Source organism: Plecotus auritus, assembly GCF_963455305.1.
Source record: "Plecotus auritus genome assembly, chromosome: 1".
NCBI lineage: Eukaryota > Metazoa > Chordata > Mammalia > Chiroptera > Vespertilionidae > Plecotus > Plecotus auritus.
The window spans coordinates 51,282,449-51,297,259 of record NC_137770.1 but is presented as its reverse complement, the minus strand read 5'-3'; the positions used below and the strand labels follow the sequence as shown (position 1 = coordinate 51,297,259).

General features: G+C 40.0%; 1 protein-coding gene across 4 annotated transcripts in view; it reads right to left on the bottom strand.

The window, feature by feature from the left end:
* CSNK1G1 (casein kinase 1 gamma 1) overlaps positions 1-14,811 on the bottom strand; it is a gene marked incomplete at its 3' end in the record, with an annotated part of 153,377 nt that overhangs the window by 16,628 nt on the left and 121,938 nt on the right. For all 4 annotated transcript variants that reach the window (XM_080687149.1, XM_080687150.1, XM_080687148.1 and 1 more), the window contains exon 11: positions 5,358-5,468. In XM_080687149.1, the coding sequence (XP_080543275.1) occupies positions 5,358-5,468 (111 nt within the window). The remainder of the gene's footprint in view (positions 1-5,357; positions 5,469-14,811) is intronic.

The following is a 14,811-nucleotide window of genomic DNA, read 5'->3' as shown; positions in this document are numbered from 1 at the left end:
CGGCTGCCTCCTGCACGCCCTCCACTGGGGATCGAGCCCGCAACCAGAGCATGTGCCCTTGACTGGAATCGAACCCGGGACCTTCCAGTCCGCAGTCCAACACTCTACCCACTGAGCAAAACCAGCCAGGGCTAGAAGAAATATTTTAATATCGCTATTTGCCCTTTCTCTATATAGAAGTGTCAACCAAATTCATCATCGAAAATGACAGATCAAAACACACGTGTGATTGGTGCCAGCAAGAGCTTTATATTTATCGACACATACGCGAATCAATTTAGCCTTATATATATAGAATAAACTTGCTTAATTAGACCTGCTTTCTGATTTAGCTAAACTTTTTCCAGCCCAGTGAAGCACCCAACTTCTCTTCAGGTAACTGTCAGCAACACAGCAGTAAATATCAACATGAAGCAGATTATTATTGTAGATCACACAAGGAGAGCAAAGGGTAAAATATCTAACTACAGCAGTGTTTTGACTATATTCTAAGCAGTGTGAAAACCTGAAGTCATTTTCAAGGTCCACCATTTCTTACTTCTTTTCAGTTGGGTCAAGTTTCTAAGCTTTCTAAATCTCCGTTTTCTGGCTAATGAAAAGAAATAGGATTCCACTGAGTCTCTTATCTACCTACTCCAGGACTTTTGTGAGGATCAAATGAGATGAGGCACGGGAAAACGCTTCACAGACATTTGGTTAAAGTGTAAAATGTTTCCACCTGGCTATAAAGCAAGTTGTGTTCCTGGGCTGAAGAAACTGCAAGGAGGCTAGTCATCGATAGGGAGAGGAAGCCAGGCATTGCTACGTGACGTCATTACATGGTGCCCACAGCCACCACTTCTGGGCTGGGGCTGTGGACTGCATTTTGCGCCAGGGGGTCTTAGCAGCATCGGCTGTGATTTGGGTGGGGTGTCGCTCCAGGGTGGTGGCAGGGCCTGTGTCCCACTTGGGGGAAGCCAGGCATTGTTTGTGGGCGCCAGGTCCAGGGTGCTGTTTATTGTTAAATGGCCTGTTGCTAGGGAGAGGAAGCTGAGCGTTGCTACGTGATGTCATTATCCAGCGCCCACAACCACCGTTTCCAGGCTAGGCTGGGCTGGGGGCCGCATTTTGCGCCATGGGGTCTCAACAGTGTTGGCTGTGATTTGGTGGGCTGTTGCTCCAGGGTGGTGGTGGGGCCTGTGTCCCACTTGGGGGAAGCCAAGTGTTGCTTTGTGGTGCCAGGTCCGCAGTGCCGTTTCTCTGTAAATGGCCAGTGGGCATCATGGCAGCTCCTGGTTGAGCGTCTGCCCCCTGGTGGTTAGTGCGCGTCATAGCGACCGGTCAGACAATCGGACTCTTAGCATATTAGCCATATATATATATGTGTATGTGTATATATATATATATAGCATATATACATATGCTATACATATACATATTTTTTTAAGCCCCACCTGAGGATATTTTTCCATTGATTTTAGAGACAGTGCAAGAGAGAGGGAAAGACAGAGAGAAATATCGATGTGAGAGAAACACATTGATTGATTGCCTCCTGCGTGTGCCCTGACCAGGGCCCAGGCAGGGGAGGAGCCTAAAACCAAGGTACCTGCCCTTGACCAGAAGTGAACCTGGGACCCTTTGGTCCACAGACCAACACTCTATTCACTGAGCCAAACCAGCTAGGTCTATGTTAGATCTCTTATTTCCTGGATCCCATGTATTTATTCCTCTTTCTTGGTCTACTCACTATCATAATACACATCCTCATGTAGCTTCATAAAAATGGGTGCATGAGAAGTAAAAATTTTGAGACCACAAATTTCTGCAAACATCTTTATTCTATACTAGAGGCCTGGTGCATGAAAATTCATGCACTGGAGGGGGGGGGGTCTCTCAGCCTGGCCTGCCCCCTCTCACAGTCCGGGAGCCCTCAGGGGCGGGAGGCGACCCAGCAATCAGGGGAAGGTGACGCCCCCATCACACCTCTGCTGCTGCCACTGCCAGCAGCGCAAGCCTCGGCCGGCCCTGGTTACTTGAGCCTCAGGCGTCCCTGGGCAGCTGGGCAGCCACCATCCGAGGCTTGCCTGTGCCTCAGCTGGCCTTGCCACGTGCCTGCTGCCCTGGCGGGGCTGAAGGGACTGGGCGCTGCCATCTTTGAGGGAGTGGCAGTCAATTAGCATATTCCCTCCTTACTGGCTGAGGGTGCCGCCATCTTTGAGGGCGTGGCATTCAATTAGCATATTCCCTCCTTATTGGCTGTGGACACCGCCATCTTTGAGGGCGTGGCATTCAATTAGCATATTCCCTCCTTATTGGCTATGGGCGGCGCCATCTTTGAGGGTGTGGCAGTCAATTAGCATATTCTCTCCTTATTGGCTCTGGGTGCCGCCATCTTTGTGATGGCGTGAGGGTCAATTAGCATATTCCCTCTTTATTACATAGGCTTCCAATCAGACTGGCTGAGTACAGAATTCTAGGTTGAAAATAATTTCCCCCTCAGTATTCTAAAGGCATCATTCTTTGGTTTCTAGCTTCCAGTATTGCCATTCAGAAATTTGAAGCTATACTAAAGCCTGATCCTTTCTCTGCATATGACTGTTTTTCTGGAAGCTTGAAGGATTTCCTCTTTTGTCCTTGGTGTTCTGAAATTTCACAATGATGTACCTTGGTATGGTTCTGTCATCCATTTATGGTGGGCAACCTGTGGCGCCCTTTTGATCTGGAAACAAGTCTATGAATTCTGGGAAGTTATTTTGTTAATTATTTCCTCCCCTCCACTTTCTCTGTTCTCATTCACTCTGCAACTCCCATTATATAGAAGTTGGACCTCTTGGACTCTCTTTAAATCTTTTATTGTTTTCTGCTATTTTCACCTCTCTGTCTCTTTGCTCTACTTTCTGGGAGAATTCCTCACAACTTTATCTTCTAAACTACTGAATATAAATTTTTTGTTTATTATGTTTTTAATTTCCAAGAGCTTTTTTGTTTGCTCTGAGAATATTTCTTTTAAAAATAGCATCCTGTCCTTGCTTCACAGTTGCAGTATCTTTTGTTTTTGAGGATATTAATAATAAGGTGTATTTTTTGTTTTTTGCTATTGTTTGCTTTGGTCTCTATCACATTAAAGGCTTTCCTCAGAAGTTGGATAATCCTTGATTATCTGCTCATATGTAAAAGTGGGAGATTACAAAGTTAACTGGCACTTTGAGTACAGGGGTGGGACTTGTAAAATATGGATCTCACTGCAGAATGACTTGGCTGGGCCATTTCAGTAGGGAAGCCATTTCATTAATATGCTCAGATGTTTTCTTTTGGGCTGGTCATATTCCTCAGAGCCAACTCCATCTCCTGCCTGGAAGGTCTACACCTGGCTCTCAGCATTCTGAAGGACTCAAAGGGGAAATCAGGTAGTCAGTATGCATATATTCATTAAATCTCTATTTTTTATCAGGCTGGTATTCTGCCCCCAGATGTGCCTAATACCCCCAAATCCAGAGACCCTTTATTTTGCCTTTTTAAAGAATAAATCTTTGAATAACACATAAAGGAATACATATTTGGTCTTTGCTGAGGGAGGAGAAGAGCACCTAGAATCCCTGGCTTCTAAAACAGACTTATAACCAGTCTTCATTATATTAGCACATGCCCCTCCACACCCACGTCCCCCTTACAGAAGGCCAACTTCTGAGCCTTCTGGGGATTCCCCAGTGTAAATATGTTCTCAGCTTTCCCCTCTCCTGGCACAGGATTCAGTTTTCTTGAGAATCCTAAGCCATTTAATAACTGCCCATCTGCTTTCCAGCTTCTAACATTTTATTGCTGTTGCCTCCTCTTCGGTTTTCTCAGTTTTTAGATGAATTTATGCCTTTAAAAAATTGCTTTATCATTCTGTTAGTGTGTTCAGGAGAAGTGAGAGTATATCTGTGTTTTTAATCCATCATTTTAACCTAAATGTTCCTATGAGGATTTAAGAGGGCCAAAGCTGTCTCCTAATTTCCTGTGTCCTGCTTTAGTGAATCAACTCCATATAAAAGCATATTCTAGACCAGTGGTTGGCAAACTCATTAGTCAACAGAGCAGCAAACCGCGGCTCGTGAGCTGCATGTGGCTCACGAGCCGTGGTTTGAGACCACTGTTCTAGACAATCAAGCCTATCAAGATGCATTTCTATGTGCAAAAGGTTTATCTACCCCTTTATAAGAATTTCTATTTGGTAGCTCTGGGTTCATTTGTGTGCCCTAATTGGTGGTATCACTTAATATGAGACAAATATTTTTGTTAAGATTATTACTACAGAAACTAGGGCTTTTATTTTCAATTTGGAACTTGGAACAACAGACCACGGAACGATTCCATTTTGCAAGTCTTGCGAAGGCAATGCCGTTCCACCACCCGTTTTGGGGATGAGTGAGCCAGACATTTGGGTTATTATAAAGAGTAACTGCACTGCTTTCTGGACCATTTCTAAGGCGGCCTTTACCAAGAAGACATTTCTGTTGGAGAGGAGGATGAACTTTGGAGACATTCTCTTACTGAAGCATGAGCTTAGGAGTTTAACTGTTTTTTTGTGATGGTGTTTTGTTCTGGACACCTCATTCCTTGCAACTCTGGGGTTTTGGTGTCAACATTAAGTGGACCACACAACACATCTGCCATCTTGACATATTTTGTTTGGTTTTGTTACATTTTACATTATGAGGAATTATTTTTGTATAAATTGTTTAAAAGTTATTTATGCAAAAAAAAGATTATTAATACAGTGACATAAGGAAAGTTACAGATACAAGTACTTCTTAAGTACTAGAGAGAATAGAGATTCAAAACAGTCCAAATGAAGTCAGAAATAATTCTCCAAGACCACATGTATTCCAGGAGGAAAAATAAATAGCCCAACTGCGAGGGCACTGACTCAGAAACAGCTGACTTGGACTAATTAACATCCTCAGGTTATGTACTAAGGCACATATTATCATAGAATGAGCTACATATGCAGTCCTCTACCCCCAAAATACTTAATTTTATACATTTCAAGTCTTTACACTTCATCAACTTGACACTAATGAACTTCGACCTTGACATTATTTTTATGGTTTATCATTAGTGGATCCAAGTTATAGAACTAGTTTAAGCAGAAATCAGTATCAGAAACCATATAGACGTTCCTTAGTCAATGACAATAACCAGCAATCATCTTAACAAGTGACTCTTAAAAGTACACATAGGCAGAAAATCAGTACACAGATATTCAGTTACCTATGCAAGCACCCTCAACCTTGCTATAAGTTTCCATTCTAAAGGAACCTGAGTTTCAGAAGCAAGCCAACATTCTACCAGCCAAGCTGGGAAGGCCAGGGAAAGGCAATAAAGGCAGTAAGTACCTGCACTGATCCCCCATGGCGGTCTGCAGCCAAGTGAGACGTCAGGTACGAGGTATTGGTCTGCCGGCTGGGCTGGATTTCCCATTCTCCTCGGCGCTCTGATGATGCAGTCTGCTCAGGCATTAGGAAGCATGAGAGCAAGATAGGGAAGGAAAGGTGAAGCAACAGCAAGCAATAACACAATCAAGTACATTAGTGTTCCTGAGGGTTTGTTTTTGTTTTGGATTTTAAATTAACAACTGCTGCAAAGCACTGGGGAAAAGTTAGCTTGACTACATTCATTTCAGCCTAATGAGCCAATACATGACAGTCTATTGACAGTCTAGTTGAACTCATCATTCTCACCCAGTCACAGAAAAAAAAAAAAAAATCACCAAAGGAGGAAAAAATAAATAAATCAAAAGCTGAAATCATCATCTTTTAGCTTCCCTATTAGTAAAATTTCAGTAGCCACTAAGCAGACCAAATTCAGAATGTTAAGACTGTTGAACAAAGGAACAATCATATTATAAACCATTTCACTGACTAAAGAACAATCTAAATAGACAACAGTCAATACAGAAAATTCCTAGCATTAGGAATCAAGATAATATGCCTTTTCTTAAATAGGGAGCCTACTACTCTCAACACAAACCTCCATGAGACTTCAACCCAGACAAAATGAGCAGTGGCAGTGGCAGTGGCTGGAACATGCTTTCTTAGCTAAAAGAATGAACAAAGCAACTCTTTAAAAGCAGGTTCACACGTCAAGAATATAAAATGGTGGTGTGTGTGGGGCAGGGGGGGAATAAGGCGACAGTGTTTTCCTGATTCCTTTAGTTAACAGTCTCTAGTTTGGAATTAGAAAAAGTTTAGTTAGATATGAATTATTCCACTATTAATTATTTCTCCTAGAAAGCTAAAGACAAGATCTTTTCCCAGCAAAATGAAGGCTTTTCATTCAAACCCTTTTGGGTTCTGCATTCACCTTTGGTATCATTCAGATTCTCTTCACCTGCTTTTTAGATTTCACAGTATTTTGATCTTGCTCATATGTGATTTTTGTTCTGAACAATCTGTTTAGGTGCCTCTTCCCCTGTGCCAGATGGCTGAGGAGATGTTAACATCATGATGCTGAGCTGTATCAGTCCTAAGGCTCTACAAAAATGAAAAATGAGGAGTTGGAGAGGCTGCAATGAGGGATAAGGATTCAAATTTTAATTGCTGCTGCTGTAAACAGCAGCAGGGGTTGAGATATGATATTGCTGCTCTGCATGAAACCAATAAGAATTCTATAAATCTTAGAAATGTTCAAAGCTATAAATGTTGTATTCTATAAAAAAGCAAAGGAAGACTGACAAAGTAGTGGTTTAAGGCTCCATGTTCACTCTCCCCTTTCTGTTGTCAAGAGTTAAAGCTAACCTATAAGTCACCAAAAGGCTTTTATTATTTTTTTTAAAGCCTCACATACCAGCTATAACTTACTCATCTTCTTTGTTAATGGAACATGAAGTCATATGGGTAACAGCATTATAAAGGATCCTGGCCATTATTTCTTTTTTTTTAAATATATATTTTTTATTGATTCAGAGAGGGAGAGAGACAGAGAGATAGAAACATCAATGGTGAGAGAGAATCACTGACTGGCTGCCTCCTGAACTCACAACCTGGGCATGTACCCTTGACTGGAATCGAACCAGGGACCCTTCAGTCCGCAGTCTGATGCTCTATCCACTGAGCAAAACCAGCTAGAGCCTGGCCATGATTTCTGATGTTCCTCAGGGAATGAGCATATTCTGTAAGAAGGCAGCTGTATTAATTTGCTTGTTACATACTCACATAAAAGAGGGATTTAGTTTTATACTGCTAGTCACATTCGAGAGAATCAAAAGCTACCCAAAATATACCTACCCTCCTCTAATGATTTCTATCAACAGAGGTTTAGATGTTTCATTTTCCAAAATAAGACTGGTTTATAACACAATCAACTATTTTATATAACTTATTGGCAGTATCCATACCCTCAGAGAACTTAGTTTCATTTATTCTCACTACTAGAGCTTTGGGGATAAATCTGTTCTTCTAATATTATAAGTAATATCTCTAATATCTATTAGTGATAGCTTCTTCAGTGCTCTCTATAACTTTTTTATTTTTTTGTAATAATGAAGAATACTTAAGCTTCTAAACTACTATACAGAACTGTCAGTTCTCAAAAAATTTAAATGCTTAAAAAATATCAAGACATTTATAAGCCATTGGGTGTTGTTTTGAGTTCTATGTTCAATGCAATTACTTCTCTCATGAATGCTCCGTTTTGCCTTTTATTTTTTAAATGTTTTTATTAATTTTAGAGAGAGGAAGGGAGAGGGGGAGAGAGATAGAAACATCAATGATGAGAGAATCATTGATCGGCTGCCTCCTGCGCGCCCCACGCTGGGGATTGAGCCCACAACCTGGGCATGTGCCCTGACTGGGAATCGAACCGTGACCTCCTGGTTCATAGGATGACGCTCAACCACTGATAAAGCAGATAAAATTGAAAAAATTCTATTTTTTTTTGCATAGATTTTGTTTTATTGATCATTTTATCAAAACAAACATTGTGTGGTCTAAAGCAATAAGTATGATATTCTTCTGATTCATGTGAATGAGGCATACGGAAAGAAATTCCTGATCAGAAGTCTGGTCTGATATCACCATCCAATTCACAGGGCTGTGTACTTACTTATATTCATTCTAGCTAAACTAGTTGTTGGAAGAATTAAGATTTTTGTCTAAATCAAAATAGAAAGACATTTTTCAAAGGGCTAAAAGACACTCTATTTCTATCCATAAAGAGAGAAAGTTAATGGTAACATTCCCGATTGCTAAGAAATTAAGTATATACCATTGCTAGGTGAAGTTTGGAATAATTGTTAGTCTTTCTTATTAGATGTGGACATTTTTATTGTTGTTGTTTTCATGGATGGAATGTAATATATTATTTGTACTAACATTCCCGATTGCTTCATAAATGCTTCCATTGTGACAAAGGGAAAAATCATTGCACCATATTATTGCCTTCCAAAGTCTTCTATAACCTCTGAAAGCAACAAAACCAAGTGAATGTGAACATGGGACTATTACTTCGGAAATTACCTTTCACCATAATGCCAAACTCTATGCCTATTCTTTTCTGGAATTTAAGGGCTTGGATTGATATCTAAAAGTTGATGTAGTAGAAAGGGTCATTTGCCAGTTTTAGAAAGCAACTGAGTGCCTAGGAGCTAGATGAAACCAGGGGATATCAATAACTGCAGTATTCTGCTAGTGTACCTTCCCCTGAAAGGTATTCTAGGCAATGCTGTGTACATAAGGGTGATGATTTGGCCTAATCAGCACAGGCATAGTTATGCTAAGGAAGCCAAGAGGAAATCGGCACGTAAAACCTTCCCTCTTAAGATCACTCAAAGCCCAGCTGGTATAGCTCAGTTGGTTGAGTGTTGACCCATGAACATTAACTTTTTTTTTTTAATATATTTTATTGGTTTTTTACAGAGAGGAAGGAAGAGGGACAGAGAGTTAGAAACACTGATGAGAGAGAAACATCAATCAGCTGCCTCCTGCACACCTCCTACTGGGGATGTGCCCGCAACCAAGGTACATGCCCTTGGCCGGAATCGAACCTGGGACCTTTCAGTCCGCAGGCCGACGCTCTATCCACCGAGCCAAACCGGTTAGGGCTGAACATTAACTTTTTAAAAATATATTTTAAAATTTATTTTAGAGAGGAAGGAGAGAGAGATGAGATAGAAATGTCAATGATGAGAGAGAATCACTGATCGGCTGCCTCCTGAACACCCCCCACTGGGGACTGAGCCAGCAGCCCGGGCATGTGCCCTTGACCAGAATGGAACCCGGGCCCTTCATTCGGCAGGCTGACACTCTATCCAATGAGCCAAACTGCCTAGGGCTCAAATTCTTATTGGAGACAAAGTTACTGTTCTGAAGCAAAAGGCAGGCAAAACATATTTCTCCTGTGTAGCAAACAAATCTCTCAATCCTATTCTTTATATAAAGCTATTTTGAAAAATTTTTATTACATTCACAAATAATTTTATCTATTTCACTTTACTGCTCCCAAAATATGTTAAAAGTTGCCACCTATACAGAACATTTTGGCCTCCCTTGCCAGTCTTCTAGACCTCATTTTATAGTCTTCAACTATAATAAACAAGAATAGAGACTGAACAGTACCAAAGGTTAGCAACAAATACACTAGATTATATATTCTCTCTTACCACACTTCCAAGATAAAAATTTTTTATAATGTAGTGGGGGTAAGCTGAGAAAGAAAGAATGGGGCAGGAAGAATGGTAAAGAAAAAAAAAAGCCCCTTAATAAATTTTGGGAATATAATAAACCTTAGATATGAAATGAAAAAAAGTTGGCAAGGTTAAATACATTAACAAAAATAAAAACTTCCTTCTATTAAGCTCCTTCTATTAAGGAAATGATGAAAATGCTTAAAGTTCTGAAAGAGCAGGAAGCCTGTACATCCTAATGAATGCAATATTTTTAAAAAATATTTTTTTATTGATTTCAGAGAGGAAGGGAGAGGGAGAGAGAGAAACATCAATGATGAGAAAGAATCATTGGTCAGCTGCCTCCTGCACACCACACACTGGGGACTGAGCATGCAATCCGGGCATATGCCCTGACTGGGAATTGAACCGTGATCTCCTGGTTCATAGGTTGATGCTCAACCACTGAGCCATGCTTGGCTGGGCTAGTTAATGCAATATTCTATCCTATATAATAAAAGCCTAATATGCTAAGTGTCTGATCATCCGGTCGGCTGTTCAACCAATCAAAGTGCAATATGCTAATTATATGCTAAGGCCACTCAACCGCTTGCTGTGGCATGCACTGACCACCAGGGGGCAGACAGTCAACCGGTTGACCCGTTGCTATGACGTGCACTGACCACCAGGGGGCAGACGCTCCAACCGGTAGGTTAGCTTGCTGCTGGGGTCCGGCCAATCGGGACTGAGCAAGACAGGCCAGACACGTCCTCCCATGGTCCCTCCCCAGCTGGCTAACCTCCTGCGTCCCTCCCTGGCCCCGATCATACACTGGTGGGATCCCTCGGCCTGGCCTGTGCCCTCTCAAAATCCGGGACCCCTCAGGGGATGTCAGAGAGCCAGTTTTGGCCCAATCCCACAGGCCAAGCTGAGGGACCCCACTGGTGCACAAATCCGTGAACCGGGCCTCTAGTGTTTAACATATTTTCCTATACCAGGCAGAGGTTATTCCATGTAACCCACTGGGATCTTTCTGACTGGATCTAGCTTTCAGGAATATTTATTCTATCCAACCTCATGATTTAATTAGTTTTCTAGCTGGGTAAAATGAATGTTCAAAAAATGTTCTTAAGCATCTGATATTAAAATAGTTTTTTTTAAAAAAAAATCTTTTGCCCTGACTGGTTTGGCTCAGTGGATAGAGCGTCGGCCTGCGGACTGAAGGGTCCCGGGTTCAATTCCCGTCAAGGGCATGTACCTGGGTTGCGGGCACATCCCCAGTAGGGGGCGTGCAGGAGGCAGCTGATCAATGTCTCTCTCTCATCAATGTTTCTGACTCTCTATTCCTCTCTCTCTTCCTCTCTGTAAAAAATCAATAAAATATATTTAAAAAAAAAATCTTTCTATTAGTGTACCTAGGAACCAAAGAGTACTCAGTCAATATACCTACAACCAGCAAAGTAATTTCTCCCTGAAAATTCTCATTGTGATGGAGAACTAACACAAATGCCTGAACTTATTTTGCAGCAAGAACCTGCTGTGTTTTTTTAAACCTTTTCCCTTAAGCATACAATCCAACCTTGTTCTGGCTACCAAGTGAGGCAGAATAGCTCTTTGTAGAAATAGAAAACAAGTAGGAAGAAAAGTTTCAAATTTATTTTTCATGGGAGATTAAGTAAAAATCTATATTTTAAGCAAAAATCTGATTTAATTTATGCTCATTTGATAGATCCATTCATTCATTCAAACAATTATCAAGTGCCTACAATTCCAGACATTGTTTTATGTATTAGAGATATAGTAGCAAATAAAACAACAAAAAAATCTCTGCCTTACAAGACTTGTATTTGAGAGAGGCCCCCAAAAGTTTGAATAGTCTTTGGCCACAGTCTTGGGATAAGCTATAATCAAGTTCTGAGCTCCTCCACTTTCTCCTCCTACTCTAAGTATGGACCCAAGCAGAGCCTGTTAACCCCCTCCTCTACCACACAATTGATGGGCAGATTTACCCAGAATAAGGAGGCTCTTTAGGCATTATCATCAATGTCATGTCCATGCCTTGATTCCCAAATAGCTCTCTGGTGTTTTTTTTTTTTTTTTTAAGAGCCATCCTCTGCCTATTAGCCATCTTCAGCTGGAATGCACTGCTAGTATTTCAAACTTAAGATGCCTAAATTTGCCCTAGCTGGTTTGGCTTAGTGGATAGAGCATTGGCCTGCGGACTGAAGGGTCCCAGGTTTGATTCCAGTCGAGGGCACATGCCTGGGTTGTGGGCTCGATCCCCAGTAGGGGGTGTGCAAGAGGCAGCCAATCAATGATTCTCTCTCATCATTGATGTTTCTATCTCCCTTTCCCTTCCTCTCCGAATTCAATAAAAATATATATATATTTTAAAAAGATGCCTAAATTTAACTCCAAATAAGTTTCTCCCCCAACTTTCCCATTTCTAGACATAGTATCACCACCCTCCTAATTATCCAGGCTTAAAACCTCAGAAACAGCTCTGACTCATCCTTCTCCCCTCAACGCTGACATACATGTGGGCTGCTAATTCTGGTAGGTTATACCCCTGTATCACTTTTCTACTACAGGCCATCAACAGCCCCTTTACCTCTCAAGGGAGCTCATTGTCTACTGATTGGTCTGCATGCTGGCTGCCAGGCTATTACTACTTTCTACGTCAAAAGATTTCTAAAGCGAAGTTTTGATCATATCATTCCTCTGTTCCAAAACCTTTAGTACTTAATCCCTACCACAGCCCAGCATTTCATGAGCTTCATTAAATGGCTCCAACCTACTTTCCTAGCCTGTCTCCTTAATCACACCATATATTTTAGCGGAATGGAACTAGATAATTTGCTGTTCCTCATATTTCCCTTTTTGCTTGAAATAACTTTCATTTCCACTTAATTCTCCTAAGAGCATTTCAAATACAGCTTCTTTCATGAAACTCTTTGTCATGCTCAGACTGGATATCTCCTTTTTCCAACCCCTGATGATGCTAATTTGTGACTTGGGAACCTTATCTGTTCTGCCTTCTGTTGTAGTTATCTGGCTCCTTGGCTTATCTGCTTGTCAGTTCTTTGAGGACAAGGACCCTACTTACCCTGGTATCCCCAGGACATACTTTCACATAGTAGGTCCTCAGATTTACTGAGTCAAAGTTGCTGAAAAACATATTCATTGTCACCTTTAAAGTAAAGTTAATATCTTTCAATCTCTCTCAAGGAGAGATTTTATTTTCTTCTTTTGCTGATTTCAAAACTTGAAGCGAATTAGTATAAAAAATCATACTGCTTTCAATCCCTAAAGTCATAAAAGGGACTTATTTAGTTGTAATTAAAAAAAAAAAAAGCCTAAGAAAACAACCCTAATGATGGAATATAAGACCACAAACTAAACACAGTATAAAGGCTTAACAGACACTAGAAATCCATTTGCCCACAGTGCACAGGGCAGAAATAAATCTACCCAGCAAGGATTCAGAATCCTGCTGGGAAGGAGGTGTAAAATTTGCATTAATATGGGGAATTTCAATCCCTCAGCAGCCATGGGATTCTACAAATCCTGCAAGGGGGGAAAAAAAATCAGAGATCTTTCTATTAAACTCTTCAAAACCAAGCTTATCACCTTTCAGATGAGATTTCCTAATTACATACACTAGTTTAATGACATTTCAGTTAAAAGTGAAATTCACATTGAAATTCACTGTCCTTTCTCAGATACTAGGTATGACCTCATTTTCTACTCTGGCAATTTAAGTTTTCAACCATCTCTTGTTCCCATACTTTTAAAATCCACTCAGAACAGCAGCTCTGATTATGAATTCACTGAAGAAGAAAAGACCAGGGAAACCAAAGGAACACACATGTTTTAGTTTTCAAATATTCAAAAAAAAAAACGTGAGCAGGCAGATATGTTGATTAGACTTCACTGACTACTTAAATTATTTATTTTTCCATATCTTTTCTATTTAAATGCGTTTTCTTTTTTTAAAGGTAAGTTTCAATAAATGCATTTTCATTACAAGATAATATAACTTCATTATAGAATAGTTTAGAAAAATATCCACACTACCTCTTCCAACACTAATTCTGTTAATACTTTAGCATTATCTCTTCCCACTGATTCACTCATCTTCCCTTCCTCTAAGGGGAAATTTTGAGGCACTTCTAATTTAGTATTCTGATTTCCTCATTATACAAACCATCAACATTTTCAGATTGCTACAAGTTTTCCTAAATATTCTTTTAAGTGACTATATAATATTTACAAGCCACTTTATTATAACCCAGTGTATTTGATAAAGGATTTGAGATGAATCCATAATTATTCCCTTATATATGGATAGGTGGGTCATTTCTAAAACTTTACTTCAAATGACATTGTGACAGTTTTATACACAAAACTTAATCTATATGTTGGGTTGTTTAATTATGATTGATTCCAAGAGTAAAGATTATTCTATCAGAGAGGACAGTTACTTTATCAAATTACTTTCTGGAGTATTTGTAACAATTTGCAAAGTCAAGAGCAATGTATGAGAGTGTCAGTTTAACTGTGTACTCAACTATGTTTTTTTAAGAAAGGGGGCAGGAGAGGTCAATAGTACTGTGTTGTTAACAGAATTCAACCAAATTGCAATTCTTAGCCAACTACTTTGATCAAAGCATGTAACTATGGACCCAATTAGGGTACAGAGTTTGCTAAACCCCATCTTTTTTTCTTACCTACGATCTACTACATAATTTCCTCCCTTTATAAATTTTTTTCCTTAACCACCAAGCCACACATTTGCCAAGAGTATGGACTTATTGGTGAGTCTATCTATATTTTGTATGTACTTCACTGTATATATGTATGTATTATTTCTATATGCGATTTTTAACCTATGCTCTTACACATTTGCATTTGTGAGATAAGTATGGTTGTTATTTTATTGTAAAAGCATCTGTGAATATAAAAAAGTGAGGTTAGGAGGGGAAACTAATTTGATAGGTGATAATGATTATGTGTGTGTGGGTGTGCAAGCACACATGTATATGTTTACTTATTTATTATTCTTTGTTTATTTGCCTACTGGGGTCCTCATCTTTCTTTTAACAATATATTATGATATAAAGATAATCATTATACTCACTTCCCAATCAGTTTCTCCTTTCTTTAAATGTTGTCAAATTCATTTTTGT